This window comes from Pezoporus flaviventris, unplaced genomic scaffold (assembly GCF_033815535.1).
Source record: "Pezoporus flaviventris isolate CSIRO_AGI_PZ_B2104156 unplaced genomic scaffold, CSIRO_AGI_Pfla_v1 ptg000007l, whole genome shotgun sequence".
Lineage (NCBI taxonomy): Eukaryota > Metazoa > Chordata > Aves > Psittaciformes > Psittacidae > Pezoporus > Pezoporus flaviventris.
This window is the reverse complement of record NW_026892555.1, coordinates 13,076,329-13,098,620: the sequence shown is the minus strand read 5'-3', so window position 1 is coordinate 13,098,620 and position 22,292 is coordinate 13,076,329. Positions and strand designations below refer to the sequence as shown.

At 40.5% G+C, this 22,292-nt stretch overlaps 1 protein-coding gene across 1 annotated transcript; it reads right to left on the bottom strand.

The window, feature by feature from the left end:
- Positions 1-3,259: 3,259 nt before the first annotated feature.
- Positions 3,260-20,150, bottom strand: TNFRSF11B (TNF receptor superfamily member 11b). The gene is made up of 5 exons (XM_061447801.1): positions 19,731-20,150; positions 9,873-10,242; positions 6,086-6,280; positions 5,551-5,775; positions 3,260-4,389 (listed from the first exon to the last, which is right to left on the bottom strand). Exons 1-5 carry the CDS (start codon positions 19,758-19,760, stop codon positions 4,001-4,003), a joined length of 1,209 nt encoding a protein of 402 aa, XP_061303785.1. The 5' UTR covers positions 19,761-20,150; the 3' UTR covers positions 3,260-4,000.
- Positions 20,151-22,292: the final 2,142 nt, after the last annotated feature.

Here is a 22,292-nt window from a genome sequence, read left to right as displayed (position 1 = left end):
ACTTGCACAACAACCACAGGCTTAGCTTTGTAGATATTTTTACCCTTCTTCACTACTGATCTTATTGCCAATATTGGTTCTACCATCTCATTAAGGTGAAGGGAAAAAAAAATGCAAAACTTTCTTTTTTTCTTCATTTCTTTTTATTCTTAAGTCCATTTTTTTTTTCTTCCCCATATTATTTCAACAAAGAAATATTTTGGAGAGTGAATATTTCCTATATTTGACAGTTGTCCAAAATGAAATCTTTTCTGACAATCTGCAGAAATTGCTGGTTCTTTTTTTCTACAGATATTTGCTTATTTCTGAGCCATGGTTTTAAATTACTTTAAGGCTGAAAATTTAGGAACTTTGCAAATGCTTTACAAGTAAACCAGGTAGCTCTGCTTTGGAGGTGACCTGTACCAGGATGAGCAGGATAGGTGTCCGGGAACGATGAAGGGTCTGGTTGAAATTAATTCATCACCATAGCCTATTGAAGTCCCCATTCCAAGCTGTCCTCACAGTGCATGGTGTGTGTGAGTGTGTGCAACTGTGTGTATGTTCGGCTGCAGACACGCAGATTCCAATTCTTTAAACCTTTTATATCCAGTTCATTATGGTAAGTTTTAAAATCAAACGTTTGTTTTTAAAATGTTCAGTCTATAGCAGACCATACTATTGACGAGTAATTTTACTAAGAAAGCATCCATGAATCACCGTCAGGGACCAGGAATCTATTGTGCTTGCTGATGTGCTCAATGTAAAAAAAAAAAAAAGGATTATTAAAGAGCTGAATATCTAGTTCCTTCTTTAATTTCCTTCCTACTCCAAAATCTGGTGTGTTTTCTGGGACCCAGGAGACTGCCTCCCTGAAGGACATGTGTATATAAAAATGATCTAAAAAATAGGGTTGTTGCAGATTTTGAAACTGTAGGTTCTGCTTTAAACCCATGTATTTTTTGTTAGCTGAGGGTTGTTTCCACTCCGAGAGCACAGCTGGACAGATGACAGCTGAAGAACTTGCCTCATATACCTTCTCACCGTCTTGCTCAAGTATCCCTGAAGCTGCTTTTCCTTTTCCCAGTGCAGGTCAGGGTACCCAGAGCACAGAATCCCTCTTTGTATCACCCGTAGGGCCCAGCTCTGGCTGGTTGTCCCCAGCCCTTGCACCTCCCTCCATCCCCCATTTCTGCCTCCCCACAGCAGCATTTCCTGTGTCACGGACATGGGGACCCTCTCCCACGTGCTGCCCGCCACGTATCTCCTCTTTCCTCCTGCAGCTTTCCCTGAAAAACAAACTACCACCCCCAAACCCACATTTTTTTCCAATCAACCCTCCCACTTTGTGTTTGCCTCACCCTCTCCCTCATTATCCTGGGTCTCGCTTTTGTTTGTCTTGGCTATTTTGGGCTGGAAGCTCTTTGGGGATGAGAATACAGTTTACGTGTTGCCTGCTCAGGATGTGAAGCGTTGGATTCCTTCCAGCTGAGTGAAGCCAGATAGACAAATGAGGCATAAATTGGCTGGGAAGTGTCTACCTGAGCATGGGCACCTGGTTAGCTGAGTCAGCTTTAACAGCTATAATTCCTTAAACAGGTGTAACTTTATGTTTAGGGGAAAAAAAAATCCAATTTTAAAGGGCACAGGTAATAGTTTAATACAAAAGTTTCCCAGGAAATCCAGTCAAGGCTATGCTCTACTGTAGTGAAGTAGAGCATGTTCTTATGGTGGCTATAGCATAAGCTGTACTACGTGGCTCTGAGCACCTTCCTCAGTATTGTCATTCCAGAAGCATCACAAACATATAATGTTATTTATAATGAGAGTTACATATAATTAGTTGCAATATGGAAGTATAGATGTATAACTTAAAACCAGTACCATGTACTAAGAAGAAACTGTGCTTTTCTCTAGCCAATAGTGCTGCTAAAGTGATTCCACTGATACATTTTTAACTGTATTAATACTTAATACTATAACTACACTATTATCAATTGCTAAAGTGTTGTATTAAACAGAGCTAATGTAGAAAGGATTAGGATGGAAATGTTTATAAGAGGTGTGTGGGATCCTCTTCATTTTGCTGGCAGTAAGATGATTATTCTTGTTTTAATACCTGCAACACCCCAAACCTCCGCACCTGGAAGAGTCACGGAAACATCTGGTCTCTATTTTGCAAATTTGAGATTCTGTTGTTATAATCTTTTAATTATATGTAAACTCCATTTCTGTTATAAAAGTATGCAAATTATTTCAAATGAATCAACACAAAACTAGAATTTTTTTGTGTGTGTTCAGCACCATTTCTCAGCTACACTGATAAATGAGATGCTAATAACATGTGAAGTATAAAAGGGAGTTTATTCCTTTTGATAAAAAAAGTATTGTGAGAATTCAGTGAAAAATGAAACCCAAGTATTTTAAAGCAGTATGTCCCATATGTCCTCTCTGTAAGGAGAGCACTTCTGATGAGCACCCATCATATCTACTAGGAATCTCTTTCTTATTCTTTGCTTAAGATCCTCTCATCTGCAATAAAAGGGATATTTGTCATACAAGGTTAAATGCTGATGTTTTTTCTTTCCTATACACAAGGGAAAAGAATGTGTTGAATACTCAAGTTTGTTCGCATGGTTTAAAGGAAGAAAGCAAGAGTAAAGTCTCTCTGTGCAGCCACCAAAGCCTTTGGCTTGCACCTTGGATGATCACTGCTCCTTGAAGTTATGTGAGCTTTTGATAAAGACACTCATACAATTCCTGTTCCCTTTTTTTCGGGCCCATCTCTTCGTAGGTGCCTCTTTCTGTAGCTGAGGGCAATGGTAAATGATGTTTTTTTTCCTTATGTGACCTCTATGTGCTCCCTTCCTTTATTCATAGTAGCAGTATGTGAGGTTTTCCAAACCCATAAGGGCTCTGCATCATCTTTCCTCCATGAAATTACAAGCTGTGGTTAGGGCAAAGGTTGTTGAGCTCTCCAAGAATGACACCAGGCCAAGAGTGATGCTGGGCCAAATGTGTCTATGGATTTGTAGTCGGTTGTATCACAACTGCCTGGGCCCTCTAAACTAGAACCTTTAGTGCTTTTCACCTTCTTTTACACCTGTACAGTGACCACGAAAGCCAGTGCTGGTCAATATTTACTTGGTTCACATATTAACTACGAGACCAGACAGGGAGTAGCAGAGAGCCAAGTCCAAGATAAGGTGCGAAACCCACATGGTCTGACTTTGTTGTTAGTTCCTACTTCAGAACTAAGAGTAAAACACCAGTCAAAAAGTAAACTGAAAAATTTAATTGTTTTATAAAATAAGATTATGAAATTCTATATAAAAATCCAGCTTCTTAAATATGGTACATTCACTTCCTCACAGAATATTTAAATATTCAGGTCACTTATGCTATATTTTCACTGCATTTTTGTTAAAATCATTGGATAAATTAAAACATCCCTACCAAAAGATACCACAACTTATACAAATAAAACTAAGCAATAATACTTCTTTTAAATACAAAATGTAAAGAAATTAATAACTCTTAGAGCATGCTACAAAATTTTGCCAGAAAAATATATGGGATCCTTTTTGTTTAGCTAGAAAATATACAATGTGCTTTGCATTTCTCTTCCTAGAATTCAGTCTCATACAATTTCCATTTAACTTAATAAATATGTACAACAAAAATGTTTATTCCTCAAAGAATATAAACAGCAAATACTGGAGTAGAGCCTGGTCTGGCATTCTTTTCTCATCTAGTGACTGTAGTGGGGCTTTTCAACTCTGAATGTGCAAAAATGCAGAATCAGACTCTTAGTGTTACCAACAGGTTAATAGCTTTTACAAAAGTGATTTTGTTTAACAGAAAAAAAAACCTCCAAAAACACTGCAGAAGATTTAGAGCTATTCCAGTCAGGCATTTCTATAAATAGTAAGACATAACGTAGGGAAACAACGTTCCAGTTTAATTACTGCTGGCAGTAATTAGGGAAAAATAGTCAGTGGAGGATGAAAAATATCTTGAATTAGACACATCTTACTTTCACTGATTTAACTTGGTTCCCTATCATTTCCAAAAAGAGTTTCTGGTATAATCTATACATCGTAAATCTGTGCAGAAACTTAATCACCTTCTTCAGACTTTGGATGGTTCGTTTTGGAAAGTGATATGTTTTCAAGTGCTTCAGTCCATACATTAAACCCTTAATGGTGTCTTGGTCACCATTCTTTATCCTCCACAGATTGAGAAGTTTCAGAACTTGCTCTGTAGGTTGACATAGTTTCATTGTGCGCTCGATATCTTCCTTTCCCACTTTCTTGCCTGGTAAGCTTGCCATCAGTGTGTTGAGATGTTCAAAGGTGAGGTTTGGGTGGCCAATATGCTTTAAGACAGTGTTTTCACAAAGATCAATATCTATAGAAAGTAAAAAGAAAAGAGATGTAAGTACAATGCATTACAACTTGGCCATGGCCTGCCAAAAAGGTTCCATAATTTCAAGGTGAAGATTCCTTTCCAATTTTTTTTTTTTTTACTTTATTTCAAATAATTATGTCAGCAAGGCTTTTTTTTTTTTTTATGGTGCAATTACGAAAAGCACTCAGAGATTTAATTACCTTTGCAATACGAACAGCCCCAAATTGCAAACAAACTTCATAGCAAGTATTTATTGCTATATGCTAGTTCCATCTATCTTGTGAAATGTTTTATATATGTGGTAAGACTCCTAATATTTGGTTCCAGTGGATGAAAATTTTGCTGTTCTTCTTCAGAAGTCTAGGCAAGCTTTGCTAAAATAGTCAGTTTGGGTTTTGAAGTATTTCAGACACTTCACAGTCCCACATGAGCATACATACTAAACAGGAGAGGGGAAGAAACCAAACAATTTCTGCAGCATTTTCCAAATCTATTCTGAGTGGACAAAAGGTCATTTGAATGTGGCAGCTTTTGATGGTAGCTTACATGAAAAGAATTGGCCTGACTCTCATAAAACCCTTGGTGTTAACATTGCAGCACTATTTCACCTTTGACACCTGTCTTGGCAGATTCAGCACAAAGCAAGCGGTGAACTGGCATGAGAAATATGTACCAGCAGGGGAAAAGAAGGGGAAGCCTGTCAGTGTGTTCCTCACTCTCATGCATACCCCATTCGGTGAATAGATGTCCTAGTCTGATCTGTTGGTCTCCACAGAAAACAAATTGCACTCAGTTGCAGGCATCCAGCTCCCTCTAACCTCAAGAGCCACTGCTCAGATATATTAGTGGGAAACATTTCCCTGCTTGATCAAAATTCTTCCTACATTGTTCAGTCTCAAAAGGGGATCTTGGCTGTGGCACCACACATGGTCCCAGGGGGGCTACAAGTCTAGAGAGAATTCAGTCCTTGACTGATCAGGGGAAGCTGAACTCTTGCTGCTTCCCCTCAATTTCATTGTGCTTACTGCATTGATAAAGCTCAGCCAAGCCCTGCGGGTCCTCAGAACATAACACACCACCAGAAGGTATTTGATCCCAAGCAATCTTTAAAATGCCATTTAGAGGATTTCTTTCAATATACTTGCTATCAAAATAAGGTACCTTGAATGATCTTCTTGACCATATCCTGTTCTTTGTTTTGCTGCTTCCATAATTTCAAAAGCTGGAAGGTCTGCTCTTGAGAACTGTGCCTTTGTTTAATCCTTTCGATGTTTTCTGTGCTAACCTTTGTCCCGGGCAAACTCTCTGCTAGTATGTTCAGCCAGTTAGGTGTGAGCTGAGTAGGAACAGCAAACCTGAACAAAGCCTCCTCACACAGGGTTACATCTGAAATGAGAAAGGGAAAAAGAATGCATGAAATGCTCTAGCCTGTTACCTTCCCTGTCTCAGAAGGAAGAGCAAGCAGCAAGAATGGTAAGGAAAAACATTTCAAAACCGAACTAAGTGGTCTTTATAGCACTGCTGCTCTCTGTGCTTGAGTTTGATTCAGTCTGACCTACAATAATTAAAACCACTATGGCCATCACCATAGCAGGCAAACGGCAAGCAAGCTAGATATTTGTGCCATAAATGCAGATGGATTCATTTTAACTAAAAGGCATGTTTTCAAAGCACTCTTCCTTAACAGGATACATACCTATTCCACATTTCTGAGGTGTTGTATCTGTATTTTCCTGACAGATGTTGTCACGAACTGCATTTCCCTTCAATGCTGTTTTTAAACCCAGTGCACTGCAGTTTGTGTGCTTTAGACAGGCTGCTTTGGATGATGTTTCATTTGAGAAAAATCCTTCTGGACATCTCTTACACACAGTGTCACTCTCCGGGGTACCTGTGGGAACAGGAAAACAATGCATCCAATTACATATAACCTCAACTGTGGATAAAAAAACCCAGGAATACAAAAATAAAACAAAATGTTCTTCTCCAAATTGGCATTCTGCTTTTTACGTTTCTGGTCTATGAAGGCATCACATTTAGACAAAAAGAAACAAACCTCACTCTAATTTTTAAAGACAAAAAAGATTCTTTAAGAGTATGATGCTCCTGCTGGTGTCACAGAGTAAATAGTACTTACATACACTTGACACCAACTTTAAAGTCAGTAGTTGCTGATTATATCAGTAAGCTAGTAAAGTGATACCTTTAAGTCAGTGATTCTGTGAATCTGTTCAGACATTACATGATGTCTGACCTTCATCCTTCAACTGTATGAATATTATGTAAAATAGTGGCATAGGAAACCACTCTAAATTGTACTCCAGATCATCTGCCCAGAACTTACTCAAACAGGTTACTTTAGTTCTAGCTAAAAATATAACGCCCTAATATATTAACTAAAGGCCCTCTGTAAACTAATTTCCCTTCTCAAATATTAAATTATACCAGAAAATGTAATTCTGGTTATATTTCTGAGCTTTTTTCTGGGCTTGAATAAAATATTATTAAAAGCAAAGAAAGTAGATTATCCAATAGAGCAAAAATACTTAACATACATATATATGTTTTGCTTGGAGTTTTGCTTTTATAATGCATAGTTTTAGTATGGTACAACAATAGAATGACAACATATGGTTCTATGACATTGACAAAGAGGAAGGAAATAAATGCATGACTTCTGAAACAACGCAGTCTAACCACCAGTGGCAGGAAAATAAGAGCCCCAGTAATTGCTGTATAGTCACTTTTAATTCACCATTATTGACCCAGCATTTAAGCAAATGCCTAAAGTATAATATCTAATATTGCATTATTGAACATGAACTTAAGCACATGCTTAAATATATTTTTTTTTTAATAATTGGAAACTATATTTGAGTAAGAAAATGACTCCATCTAGTGTATTTTGGAAGTATTTACATGTGGATGCTTATTTTAATGCTAACTTTTAAGTAAATGTTATTTATTTGGGGCATTTTCATAGAGAAAAAGGGTACAAATCTCAAGTATTCAACCAGCTGTGAAATAAAGAATAATACTTTCATACACCTGACCTAGCACTGCTTCATCAGACAAGTGAAAACAAAGGAGCAGTTTTTAGTTGCTGGGCATCTGAAAAGTCAGAGACCCTGTAGCTTGCTACCCCCACACCCAAATCCTGTGCACTCGGCAGCAGTGTCCAACCTGCAGCCCCAGTGTCTGCCCTTGCCCTCTACTGCACAATGAGCACTTCTGCGGCTCCGGGCTGTACCCAACTCCAGTCAACACCTGCACCTGAGCCGGCAGCAATCAGCTTTTCTGGGACATTGGAATTTTTAGCATTTTTCCCTGCTGCTGACTCGCTGCTGTTGTGCCATGGCAGAGAGGAATGGGAAGAAAGGAGAGTCCCTGCAAACAGTGAGTCATTCTGCTCAGAGCTTCCTGTATAACCTTTGCGGCACAAGGGGGAAATAAACCAGGTAATCCATCAGTGTTCTCAGGGTTGAGCATAAAGTCAGCCCCCAGCTTTACCAGCTTCTTCTTTGCTGCTTATCTGGCTGCTCTTGTTAAGGGCGCAAACTGCCGCAGCCCTTCCACCCATGCACCGCTCCCACCAATTTGCCTGGAATCCGCCCTTCTCTCCAGTGAACCAGCATCTGGGAATGGCGCTGCCTGGTAGCAGTGCTGTTTGCCCAGCACATTGCTGCTAAAAAAAGCCATGTGCCAGGCCAACAGCTGCAGAAAAGAACAAAGCCTTAATCTGCACTCACAAAAGGGGACTACCAAAGTAAAGTGATCTGCCCAACGTAATCATGAGCAGTAGGGAAAGAGGTTGCTAATGCTTTAAGCTCTGAATGAGACACTGGAGCACACCATCTCCCTGTGTGGCAGTGGAAGCATAATTTTATGCAGTTAGGTTTTATTTCACCTGAAATTGCATCATTGGAAAGTTCAAGGCTATCATATGGCCAAAATAAAAATATGGTCCATGCTTATTAAATTCTCAGCAGACGCCTCACCTCAAAACTGACTATTGACACAGGGGGATGCAATTATTTTTACAATGTTTTCATTCCTCGTTTGAGGTCTGCTTGGGTTTAGCTCGTTCATTCTGATGGTCTTTTGGAAACCAACTTTCCAATAAATGACACCATTCAACAATTTATCGTCTTCCAAAGTTTGTTTCATTTCGGACTGAGGGATTCATATTTGTCTGCCGTAGTTTCACTGTGCTCACAGGGATGCAGCCTGCTGGTTGCTCAGACAATTTATACTTCTTTGTTCATCTCCCAGTCTTTCTGGGAACTTTGTTTCTGGCCCCTTTTGACTTGCTGCTGAGGTGTGGTGGAACCTCATTAATCCAAGCCCCTGGGCATTATAATTTAGGTTAATGAAGGTTTATAATGCAGAGATGTGATAGCTGCCAGTGGAAATGCTTAGCAGTTGGTCAGGGCATCAGGATAATGCTCAGTTAACCAACTTCTCAGGGACTAATGAGCAGCTACAGCAGTGACGTTACTCCTTACCTCAAGTTGTTCTCCAATGAGATGTTCACAACCCAAGAATCCAAAACTCCCAACCTGCCGTTCTTCATAGCTCTAAGAAAGACGTGCAGGCCAGCCCTAGTGTTTCTCACTGTATAGATGTAATTCCTAGGGAAGTAATGCTGTAGTCTGGAGATTGGTTGCCTATGTGTTTGTGTTTGAGACACTTTGATTTCCTGTATTCCCTTCCTCAGTGCTCTTCTCCGAGCAGTTAGCAATCTCTGGTACAATGACAGAATACAATTCTTTCAGGCTATATTAAATACTGGAGCTAAACCGGGACATGACATTTACCAAATGATAAAGGACATGTTTTGTTTTGAGAGAAGAACTTATTATTGGTTCAACAATTTATGTTGTCTTAAATGAAGAATACACTCCACTAAAAAGACCCCGCTAGACATACAGCACAATGCCAGCTTGGTCGACAATGAAACGGTTGTTTGTTTGATAGCAACAGTTTCCCTAAGAGTTCCACTTAGGATGCTGGTAATTAATTATTACCACATATTGCTGTGATGCTAGAGCTATATTAATATTGTTATAATTATACACTTGGTGTCAAACACATAGTGCTCCTGGTGTTTGTCAAGATACACAGTTGCTTCAAACAGATTTCAAAATGAAAAACGTTATTATTCACACACACAAATACCATATTCCAGATAATGTTCCTTTAAAAGAACCAATCCATCATGTTTCTCATTAGAGTGCAATTTGCTACATTTGCTCCTGCCATTAAGTTATATATTACAGTAGGAGCAGGGTATTCCACTGAGAAATGTTCCATTGGCTACAGCCCAAATGATGCAGGCTAGGAACAGGTTCAATTGGCTTTATGATTTACTGTTCTGTAATTTCTTCTGGATGAGCCTCTTTCCTAATCTTATATCTACCACAAGTCATTGACATGCGGTCAAGCTCCAATTAAATCTGTGCATATTGACAAGTGGTACATACCTGGCTGTGCAACGCCAAACCCGGGAGGACACTCTGTGTGCCTTAAACAAAACTCCAGCTCCAGGTATCTGCCTTCGATGCACTCACAGACGCGGTTCTGTGTGCTGGTGCACTCCTGCTTGATGTACTGCAGCTCTTTGCAAACGGTGTTGCAGTACTGGCATTCATCGTTGCTGTTCCACTCTTCGGTGTAGTACTGGTCCGGACACGGGGCACACTGCGTCGGGCTGGTGGCTGTGCAGTGCTGCTTCACGTAACTCCCGGGAGGGCACTGGTCACACAGCAGTTGGCGAGATGTCCCTGGGTCGTAATGGGAGTACTTGGGGGGAGAGTCATCCTGGATGGTCCACTTAACAGAAATGTCCAAGAGCTACCAACAGGAAAAGAAAACATTGCTCACTTTAGTGCTGGGGGACACTGTGACTCACAAAGAAACCCACATTTTAATGAGTTTATGAGTCTAATATCGCTATATTCAAAAAAATGTTTGTGTTAGCTATTTATAAAATATTAGCCAGCTTCCGGGCTCTCCCAAGTCTGTCTTAGAATGGGAAAATTGTAGGATCTTATCCAGCAAATCTTCCAGACCTAAGTAGTTCCTTGTTCTCCCAGAGATGCAGATCCTATTCTTCTCTCATTTACACCCTATTAATATCACTAGGCAATGACTTTTTACCACCTGACACCAGAGAGTCTGGCCTGTTACTTTCATTGGTAACATGCCTGATGCACAGCAAGGCTGGGATAACGCACTCCAGCATTCTTAGGCATCAGGTACTTCAGATGTAAAAGAAATGGTATCTGGCCATAGAAATCTGAGCAGCGTGCTGCACCATTACTGCAGGTACGTTTCAAGGTGATTCCTTACAATATTTCTTTCCACCAGCAGTGAATGGCTATAGCAATATAGATTACTTTTAATGCCTTCTGTTTAATCTTGTACTGAAACACAGGAGTTCTGGGGCAGCTAGGTCAACTGTGAAGATGCAGCTTCAGGCAGAGGAAAATAATTCTGCAGTTTACGAAGGATACATTAAGGTCTTAATCACAAGAGTTGGAAGAGGCCAGGCTAATGCTTTCAATTCCTATTGAACACCACAGCCTTGCGGCTGTTGTGAGGACCTTGTTCGGTATGGATACACATCATAACACTCCTGCTTCCTGCAACAGTCTGCTTTGCTGGTGTGATTTGGGATGACCTGCCCTTTTGCAAAGACAACCTCCATATTAGACCATTTTGGACTCGCAACTGAAAACTTGGCTCTGTGATTCCATCAGCCTATAAAAAAATATTCTCTTGGGTTTACTCCTCATGTACTATCCTTAGCCCCATGGGGTCTGCTCTCACCACTGAGAACCCAGCTTTGTCCCAGTGCTACGTGACCAATGTGCCACTTCTCTTCTAAAACTTGTACGTTTTACAAAGATGAAGTAAAATGGCTTCGAATAAAGATTTTTTTCTGTGTATCCATTCGAACTGTAGATCCAACTGACTTGCCTTTGTTGCTATTTTAATCCCAGTGAGCTAATGCAGAGTTGCCAATTCAATTTCAAGAATGTATTTTCCTCTTTTCCAATGCAGATGTCCTCGAAGTATAAGTGGGATGAACTCTTTTTATTCATTCAGACTCTATATTTCTTGAAGAGGCTTCATCTATGGGCCTCACTTCTGCCTCAGCATAGCACTTCTCAAGTGATAATCTTATTAATGTTGGAAAGTACAGTTTAATCATTCCTCTCGGTGTTCACACAAAGTAATAGCAGATGCCTAAATTAGGAACTCTTAATGCTTAAGCAAATATTCTTAAATGCATTCTCCTGTTGTCTGTCTGTGAATCCACTTAGATATATATCTATACTTAGATACATTGAAGAATGAAATGCAGATAGTATGGCTATTCCCCATGGCCTCTTCTAGTTAGCCTTGACTAAATCCTGTAACTTGTCCAATCTGTGATTTCTACACATGGAGATCCCACTTTCCTTTGTGGTCTCGATGCACAATCCCTTCCATTGTGGGAAATACCTCATTAGTCACAGAAGTTTGATGTACCATTCCATTTTTCTTAAATGACTGTATCTCTTTCATGTGATGTATTTAACAAGAGGGTGCAGCCCATTCTTAAAGAGTGAATGGCTTTCTATTGATGCAAAATGCACCCACCCTTAGTAAATCTACAGCTTTGACTGTAGTAATAAGGAAGTCCTGGTAATCCCATTAATTGTTGATGAGAACAGTCAGGTTTTCTGTGATGTTTTTAATTCAGTAATAGGTAAAGCAGCATCCCAGAGTCCAAGATTCTCATGGGCACACGCATTCCCTTCCTTCACAGAACATAACAGACCGCAACATGTGGCGCAGATGCTACAGAGACAAGCATCAACCCACATTTCATGCAGATGTCTGTCAAAACCCAAGACAACACCCAACACTGATGTAAATCACTGATGTGAAACTGATTAGGGACAGCAACCAGACATGCAGGCAGCACATCCTCCTACGGAAATGCCAGTTTTTCTGCTCTGCAATGCATGGCTCACAACAAATCCTAAGCTATCACTGCAGCAGAACCTGCTCCTCTAGGTCGTGCCTCTGCCTTTAGTGACACGTTTTCAGATGGTGAACCAGGTGGACCATTTCATGACTGTTCAGCTGCCCTCTGCAACATGCACGAGCAAGAACAAGAAGATTTTCTCTGTTTTCGTTGCTCAACTATTTACATTGGAAAACATATATGAGGCAAGTGAGAAGTTTTGCTGCAGGGGATGATTCAGCATTAAAAATAGTTCAGATTCAATAATGAGAGTGTGAGAACATGGGGTTTTGTTGACAAAAATGGAGGCATTCACTTCCTGAAGAATCTACAGCTATGTGAAGCAAGCCAATAAAATCTGAAAACAATTCAACACAATTTGAGAGGAACTGATTAAAAAAATTGAGCAAAAAAATATGTGAACAATACGTGTGTGAAACCATGCGAAGTTTTGCCTTTGAAAGTACCAAAGCTATGAACTATTAATGACAACCAGAATACTACTAATCTAAATGAGCATAACCAGTGACCATAATAATAGGATAAATAAATCAACATCACTAAAATCAGTCTTTGCATTTGATATTTTCACTGTGTTTTTAAAAGAAAAGCACATCACACCTGTCTTCTCTTCTTTCCCAAAACTACACCTTATGTTGCTGCCGTAACCAAAGAGATCAGTGCCTGAGCCATATGTATGCAGGATCCAGCTCCTCTATTTACTATACAATTATGACATAAGTTTCTTCAGTCAAACTAAAGCTATAAATGAAAACAATACCTCAGTATTTTAACAGCACATTTCATACACCCTTTTCAACATAGATTACCATTACTGTTACTGTTTGACTACTAGGATACTCTTAGTACAGTGATCTGTGCAACTCATTGCCACAGGACATTGTAAATGGTTGAGTCCAGAATGTTATTTGACATAGTAATGGAGGAATATAATAAAGGGTTATTAAACATAAACATCACCTTTTGATCAGGAAATCCCAAACCACAAATTGCTTGAGTCTGGAGGAGTGTTTTGAAAAAATATCACTATTTTTCTGCCTTTTTTATCCATCTCCTCTATGCATCAGTTATAAACCCCTGCCGTGGACAGCATATGGGTCTTTTTAGGGCTTTTTTTTTAGATTCTTTTTTTCTTGCACCCAGTACAGCCATTAGTATGTTGTCAAGTACATCTCCAGACTCCAATCCGCAGTACCACACTTCATCATAACACTACTGTAGGTCCCTTAGTAATCCTTATGAGAATAGACCTGCAGGATAGTCTTCTGACAGTCTGACTGAAAACACCTATCACGCATGGGTATTCTGAATATTAATATGCAACTGCAAATCATAAGTTATCCTTGAGCCTACATCGAGTGCCAAAGTAAAAACAATCTATTTTTCAGGTTTGTAAAAATGAAGGAAGAATGGTGGAAGTTAATGAAGTATAATTTTAATAGTTTTACTGCAGCATCTTGGCACAAACAGAATGAAAAGACCATTTTTGTCCCCCAGCTCACAGAATAAGCTAGACAGGAATGTCACTAAATTGTTCTTTCTCCTGGCCTAAGACATGTTGAATTTGTGCTTATATTAGCAGGTTGGATCACCTGCTACAGCAGATTTGTAGAGTGAAACAGATGGTGCCAAGCACCTGACATCCACATTATGCATGATTCAGAGGGGGTATTTTGGACTAACTTCAGTCTGCTCTCATTGACTGAGCATGCATTAGTGGTTACAGTGCATCTGGTGCCTCTCTGGAGTCTGTCTCTGGATTTACTTTCATCAACCCAGTTTATTTTTGTAAATCCTCTTTGTGCACTCCAAGTCTGCCCTGATGTGCAAACTAAAATATAGTAAATAAGGACGGTCACGAAAAGCCTTCAAAATCACATTCTCAAATCAAATTAAAATAGTAATTAAATGCATTTTATGTCATTCCTGACTTTTTTTTTCCTGAACTATGCTATGACCAACTTGGTAGCATATTGTCAGCCACATAAATCCTCTGATTGACCTGAATACTTGTGCTTAAAGTTAGGCTATGTACTAAACACCTGAATCTCTGGTGTAAGAAACAGCACTATTTGAGCACACGGAAATGCCTTGATCAGAGCTTACTAGTTCTGAATATTGGATGTCGCAAAAGCTTCACAGAAAGAAGGCTTTCTCCTATAATCATGCTGGCACTGGCCTGTTTTGCTCTTTTGGAGAAGAAGGCATGTTCCAGTTTGAAAGGAGGAAGAAACTAGAAGTCTGGCTTCAGTTTACAGGAATCAGTAGGGGCAATGAGCATGTTCACCCTTTAACCCTTAAGAAACTGAAGTCTGTCAATGCTACACCTTGCCAAAGTCATGGATTTGTCATTCAGAAAATTAAGTGAAATCCCATTTGTCCTTGTTTAGCAAAGGTTAATTCAGCCTGTAAGAGGTTCAGAGAATATTTAGAAGGAATTAGAGAGCTTCATCTTGAAGAGGATCTTGCTCAATAGCTTGGCAAGTTAAAACAGAACCTATAGAATCAGTACAAATAGGGAACATACGAAGGAAGAACAACTTTCTCCATTAAAGGATAATGTCGGCAAATGAGGAGGGGATTCTCTCGTCAGAGGAAGTTTGGGAACAGCCTTGTACTAAGAAGCAGGTGCAAGAAACCCAAGAAGTTTAAATATAGCTCTTAATGTACTTCTGAAAGCAAATACAACATTTGGTTTCCTGGAAGAGCTGAGGAATGGACTGAAAAGATCTATGCAGTTTCTTTCAGTTTAAAACCCTGAGCAAACCTTTTGTAACCCAACACTGATGGAAGCCAGTGATACTCAATAGCTTGTTCATCTCAACAATTTAACTGTTAGTCTCATTCAAAGTGCTCTCAATTGAAAATAGTTTTCCTAGGGGTAATGAAATGCAAGACTCAGTTAAAATAAAACAATCCCAAAGGCTGAGTTTTTTGTTCATACATTCTATGAGTATGAAATGCTATCAGTAACAAAAAAATCACAACAAAATAAAACCAAACCAAAATTTGGTATCATTAACTACAGCTATCAACCTGTTGGGTGAAATTCAGTTCTAGTGTCATGGGTTCAGTTCTGAAAGGACTGAAAAACTCAGTCCTGATCCAACTCCCTGCACCAAACCCTGGGTACTGCTCGGGATGGCTGTCTCTGTATAACTACTGAAGTACAAATCTAGTGTAAGTCAGTGTCATGCAAGTAAATGGTGAGAATTCACTCAAAATGAGTTACCCAAGGTTAAAAAGCAATTCTTTGATTGTGACACTCAACACATTAAGCCTGAAGCTATATTATTCCATACCATCTTTATGTCAGTATAAACAGTGCTAACATAAAAGGCCTTTGCAGTCTATTTGTTTGAGCCCTTAGAAGATGTGTTTGGAAGAGAAATAATGTTATTGTAAAATTTCCTTTCAGATCTTGGGCATGAAAAAGTACACGCCCTTTTCTTTCATGTTTAAATGTAAGGCAAAGGGCCACTTGCTTTTTCTTGTTGAATTAAAATGAACTGGAAGACAAAGCGCATGAAGTAAAAATCCTTCAAGCATCATCCACTTAAATCACTGCTTTGTGAGAGAAAAGAAAGTGGCTTTTTAGCATATGAAAATATTATTATATAGCTTGGCTTTGTGGTTTTTGGTTGTAGACCAAAGGAGAACGTTTAATTTGCTGAGAAAGATAAATCTGTTTCTGTTTTGCATTCCACAAGTATTCCGAAGCATATTTTCCTGCGTGATAAATAATCATTCAAGGCATCTGTCAGATTGCTCCTTGTGTTTGCTTTGGGTTCAAAGTAAAACCTCACAACTCTCCTACTTTGCTTTCTACACAAAATATTTGAACAAAGTTAAGGCAGGAGGCCTTCGCTTACCCTCAGCCCTTAGGCAGAATGCCTCACAGTAATCATGCACAGACCCCAGAGGAATCCCAGTGGCAAAATAAAGCACTCAACGATACTAATGATGGCATCCTAATCAATAACTTGTCATATCAAAACAGTATCTTTAGATCCAGTTCATGACAGCATCATGCTGGATCAGATCCACAGCTGTCTACTGCAAATAAACACTGTAAAATATTTCTCAAGGAGGGAGAAATGATTCCCACCCATCTGGGAGATACTCAGCTCTCATCCTTCTCCTCCTCTTACTGTTCTGGGTCACCCCATGCAATCACAGAATTCAACCTCTTTGGGCCAACAACCATGCAGTACTGTTTGTCCCGTGAGTTACTGCAGACTCACTTAGAGCACAGCCCAGACAAAGCACCTCTTGGCAGATGGCAGCTAAGCATCAGGAACACAATGACAGCTGAAATGGAGCTGTTTTGACTGGTTTGAGTTTAGCTTATAAAGCTGTTCCACCTTTCTGTCAATTGCTTCAATGCAATCCACGCACTTGGGACATAACGGGACATACTTTCGTATGGAAGATGCTTTATAAAGTGGAGGATTCTCTTTTACATAAGGAATATGACTAGTGACTCTTCTGACTGACCTCCTGAGTCTAAGAAGGTTGGACCAGATGATCCTTGAGGTCCTTTCCCTTTTCTATGGTTCTATGCTTCTGTATTTGAAACCAAGGCTATCAACCACTGACTTCATTTCTCTGCCAGTAAGGCAATATGTCAACAACTCAAACCTCACAGAGAATTTATGAGGCACAAAGTTGTCATTCGCAAAACAATTTAGGAATCTAAACTAGTGCTTCATTTTCAGTGCTAGGAAAATGACATTCATCTGAGGAACAGTTTTATGTCTTACCAAAGATGTACTAAACTGAAAGTCTTGAGATATATATATAAGTTACATTTGCCTTGAAACTTGTGGAGGAAGAAAGCAGAAAAGACACACCAGCTACTCACCAAAAGAGGGGTCTTATCCGTAAATCGTATTTTGGAACATTATTTGCCAGCATGACAGCAAGATTTAGAGCTAACCCAAACATGGGATGTTACCAGCTGCTGGTACCACCTGCAAGGCAGACTTAACTACAGTCTGCCTTGCACTGAACAGAATTACTAACGAGTTACTATTTAGGTAGAGAAACAGTATGACCAGTATTATGTGCAAACAGGTGTTTTTCTCCAGGAAGAGCTGGAGTAGTAAATCTGCTAGCATAAAAGTCCAATACGGAAGGAACAAGATGGAAGTTTCTGTGAGATTTGAAGAGTGGGTGTTCTTTAAATTGTGATAATAGTTCTTAAACATCCTTCTGGTAACCCTGGTGCTTTATTTTTAACCAACACACATGCAGACAGTCAGAAAGAAAGTCAGACAGAAAGATAACTCCTACCCTCGCGGGCTGCAAAGCCACTGCTGCCTACACACAGCAAACCCAACAGGCAGGCCAGAAAAAGCAAGTCACATGCACCAGGAGATCAAAATAGAGAAAGGTCAAGTTTAAGGGTCAAGATAGTTACGTGACAAGTAACAAGAGTCAGCTCTGGGGAATTTCTTTCAATTCAGTCTGATTTCATAACGCTTGTCTGTTTGTAAGCAGTTCCAATGTTCCAGCAAACAACACGCACGTGTGTGCACCACCACAGCAGGTCCCCTTTCCGGAACCTTAGCAAAGATGCCGAGACTGAAAGTACATCATGTCCAAAAAGTCTTTTTTAGCTACGGTGTCTCCAAACAAGGCTTAAGGTATGTGAGCCAAACACATACAACTTTGAGTTGCTGTTGTGCATCCTACAAGTGTTCTTATACAACAGGTACTAAAACTACTTTTCTGAGCTCTAGCACATCTGACAGTTACTTAAACTTCACTCATACTACTTAAACTCCACCATAACTTCAAATAAATTGTTTTTAAATAATAATAAAAAAGGACTTGAATGATGAAGCTCTCTGGTATGTACTCTTGCTGCAGTCGTATTTCAGCTCTGAGACTCATCTGCGAGAGGATTATGCTGAACTTCACTTAACACTATTACTTTATGGGAGAATATGAACAGGCACATTACATTTAATCAAAATCAAAACCTGATGTGATTATTTTAGGACAGCCACAGAGAAGAAGCCAAGCTGATAACAGGCTATTGCTGAAATTCCCAGATTAACTTCCTGTGCTTTCAAACAGAATGAAGGAAGGCACAACATCATACATGAGATGAAGAAGTTCTCCTGTGTTTCAGTTTGCTGACCATGAGTCTGACAATTTTTGCTTCCCTTGCACCGTTAATTACTTTGGGTTTGTTTCTCAAAAAGCTCTTTCAGAAAGTTGTGCAGAGAGTAATAAACCCGCATTACTCATCGGATCCTGGAAATCTCGTTGCATTTATAAAGAGCTTTCAAAATAAATGGATCTCAGTTCTAATGCTCTGCCACAACATTAATGCCACTGTACTCACCAAAACAACCCAGGAGCAAGTTACTGCGCAGGCATGCAGAACAGACTGCTCTGAATATTCTTTTGAATGTTTTTCTTTGAATGTTTTCTCATCCAGAAGATGAATTGCCTCCCAACAGAAGTTGCACAGTATCTGTCTGTACGCAGGTTTTAATTAATCCGATATCAGACACAATTCCATAAGGCTAAATGGATTAAATGACATTTTGAAAGATTTACTGCACTTCTAACATCTCTGTATTTGCATCTGGAAGTATCTTGCTAAATCACCAAGTAAACAAAAACTTATTAAAGCAGGGGCTTATACCAGATTTAATAACACAACTTTTTCTGTAATAGGTACTGACACAGCTACTAATTCATCACTTTCTTGCACATGGAGCTGAATTTTCTAAGCCAAAACAAGCACCGCATGCCTGTGCTTTCTTTAATGGAGTTCACTGTAGTTTTCCTGGGTAAGAGAGCCAGCCCAGTGTTTGAGATACTGATCAGTGCTGCTGCAGCAGAGATTACAGAGACAGGAAGGGATGGAGCTTTTGTAACAAACATCTCAGCCTACAGCTTCTAAATCTGTTCCTAGAGTCAGGGTTTTGTGTCAGCCTGGTTTGATGAAGCCTCACAAAAAGAGAGAGGAAAATAGGAAAAAAGGCAAAAGAAAAGCAAATCATTCCACTACCTTAAGAATGGGATGAAAATCCCTGCTGCCTCTCTGGAGCTGGACGCGTCCATCGCACTCCAAACCTCACCAGGAAAGCTTGGTGTGATGAAATGAAAAGGGTTTACCAAGAAAATGGAGAGGAGGCAAAAAAATCCCCCACCAAACAAAAGAATCCCCCCCCCAAAAAAAAAAAAAAACAACAAAATGAAACCCCAGAAGAATGTCTTTACAGTCTGATCTCTGAAGCTGCAATGCATCTTAAAGCCTATCTACCTCTCTGAAGGGACTTACCACAAGCGTGCAGCACAGGAACTTGTTCATTGTGGTCAGTGGAAGAAACCTCAGCGAGCTGGGAAATCAGGCAGAGAGTCAGCTCCTCTCCAGTCTCCTAGCAGCCTGCTTACATCGCCCAACATTAAAGACACGATATATATATAGTCCCGGTGTAACAGGAAGCTTGGCTCAGCTTTGATCACTCATTCCCTACCATGACCAAACTTTTCTCTCTTGCGCGCTGCCTCTCCCCCCCCTTTTTTTTAAGGAACCTGTAAAACTTGATGACTTAATGGAACCCTTTGAGTGCTGTAACCACAGACTGGAAAATGCAGGAGGGAGTGTCAGGGGCTGGCCAGGGGAGGGTTTAATTAGGCTCTGTCTGGCTGTCTGGCTGTTCCCCCCCTCCTCTTCCCTGAGCAGCTGGCTTGGAGGGGAGACCCATGACCCCGGGATGCCAGCAGCTCCCTTTGGAGTCCCAGGCTCATGGGAGACAGGGTTAGAAATCACTGCTGGAGCCTGAGCCCCAGGGCACTGCCATTTCCCAGGAGGAAGAGAGCTCCTTTGGCTCTGCTCCCCAGGGGTTTCCAGGATTGGGGCTGGCTGGGAAGCAAAGGCCAGGGAGGGGAGGGTGAGGGGAAGGAGGATCCGTGCTCGTTTCCCTTCCCTGCTGAGGCAGGAATGCGAGGAATGGCCCCACTGGCCTTGGCGCTTGCCAAGGCAGGCCTATGCAACAGGATGGATGTCCGGCTGCCTGGGACGGCCACCAGATATCACTGGCCCTGAGGGGCTTTGTAAGGAGGAGCCACCTTGTGGGAATGATACGGGGCTTTTGCATGAGCAGTTGTGGTTTTCCAGTGACGTTCACTGCCTTCAGCAAGCCCCTGGCCATGGGAGAAGACCCATCAGGGCCCCTTCTCCCACTTTCAGCTAGAAACGGGCATTCTTCTAAAGCCTGAAGGATCAAACCTCAGGGGAATCTGTGTGTACCAGGTGTGAAGCTGAGCACAGCTTTCCAAGGTGTGGAGAAAGGATTTCTCCTCCCAACATACGCATATTCAGAAAGTGATTATGGAGGCTTGTGGGATCCTGGGGTAGAAGCCAAACCCAGAAGTGCCTTCAGATTTTACAGATGGTTTTCTCTCCCTTTTCACAGGCCAGACCAAAACCTCAGGTCTGGATATTCCAGCTCTTGAGCATTTGAAATCTGGGGCCCACGCTGGCTCTGGGATGTGCAGTTTTGCCCCTTCAAGTCACAAGGCTGTGCAGGATTGGCAAAAGAGTGAGGTGGAAAAAGCCTGCATCTCATTTCACAGAAATTGAGCTATGCTAAGTCAGGAAACCATTGTCTTCAAGGACAGCCTCACACATTCCTCCTTACACATCTGTAACTGTTTGAACACCCATTAAACATAACCTAAGATCAAAACAGATGCTGATTACGCTTGTCAGGATGATAAAAATTCAAGACACTTGAATTAATGATGAGTTCCTTGTAAGAGGTGATGTGAAAACTGTCATGGAAACCCTACCACCAGTGGAGTATTGCTGGCATCTGTTGGGTAGTAGGCACCACTTGATTTGTATTGAACCTGGAAAGGATGCTGTAACTGTTCCTGTAACCTTTTCAGAGGCTTTTAATACTTCACTATCCTTATATATATTTATGAACATACTGGCCAGATACAGGTACAGGAGTGCCAATAAACAAGACCTACCCCTACATTTCTGCATTTTTGTCGTGGGTTAGGGAGAAGGACTGGTTTTGAAATGACTCTGTCATTGCCCATGTCAGGGTAGTTGTACATGAGTATGGTATTCTCCATATAGGGACCAACTTTAAATGTCAACCAGAATGCTACAGCAAGTCCCTCAGCAGGACTTATTTAAACCAAACTAGCTTTAACCCCTTGGAGGCCAAGAGCTGGATACGGCTATGTGTCACTTCTCCTGATTGGGAACAGCAGACTCCACTGTCAGCTCAGAGGTGCCTGGGAAATCGGTGAGGCTGATTGCTTCCTGCTAGGTTACAACACAGAGAAAAGCACCATGCTCATGGCACGCTCCCCATGTTTAATTGAAGAACTTGGATTGGGCTGGGTCTTCTCATTGCTGGTACTGGCCATAAATACGCAACAGCTGATTCTCTGAAGTAATGAAAATGTGGCTCATAAGCCTGTGTTTAAACAGGTTAAAGTGACAATATTGTACATATCAGAATTTTCTAGAGATCAAAACATTTTATACCATGAAACAGACCAGAAAACAAATTAAAAAGCCATTAAGATTCTTCAGCTGAAAATGTGGCTATGATTAAGAGTGGCATTCTCTTCAACACATCTGTTTTGTGTATATTTGTGTTCAGAGTTAGGTTTGAAAAGATGCCTGAAAAGATGTTTTACTCCCATAGCAGTGAAAAAACTGATACAGTTTAATGAGAAGAAAGCAGATCCTCCTTGAGCTCATTCAGTTCAGTGGAAGGAGGCCAAGGTGTATCTGTTTCAGTGAAGACATCAGGTTTGGGTAGATGCTAAGGAGACCATCATCTTAATGACACATGAACATGAAAGTTTCAACTAT

Coding starts and splice junctions, on each gene's coding strand:
- TNFRSF11B (XM_061447801.1), bottom strand. CDS start 19,760: ATGAACAAGTTCCTGTGCTGCACGCTTGTG. Junction 10,243..19,730: donor TCCTGTGCTGCACGCTTGTG/GTAAGTCCCTTC, acceptor TCCTGTTGGTAG/CTCTTGGACATTTCTGTTAA. Junction 5,776..6,085: donor ACCTCAGAAATGTGGAATAG/GTATGTATCCTG, acceptor TTCTCATTTCAG/ATGTAACCCTGTGTGAGGAG.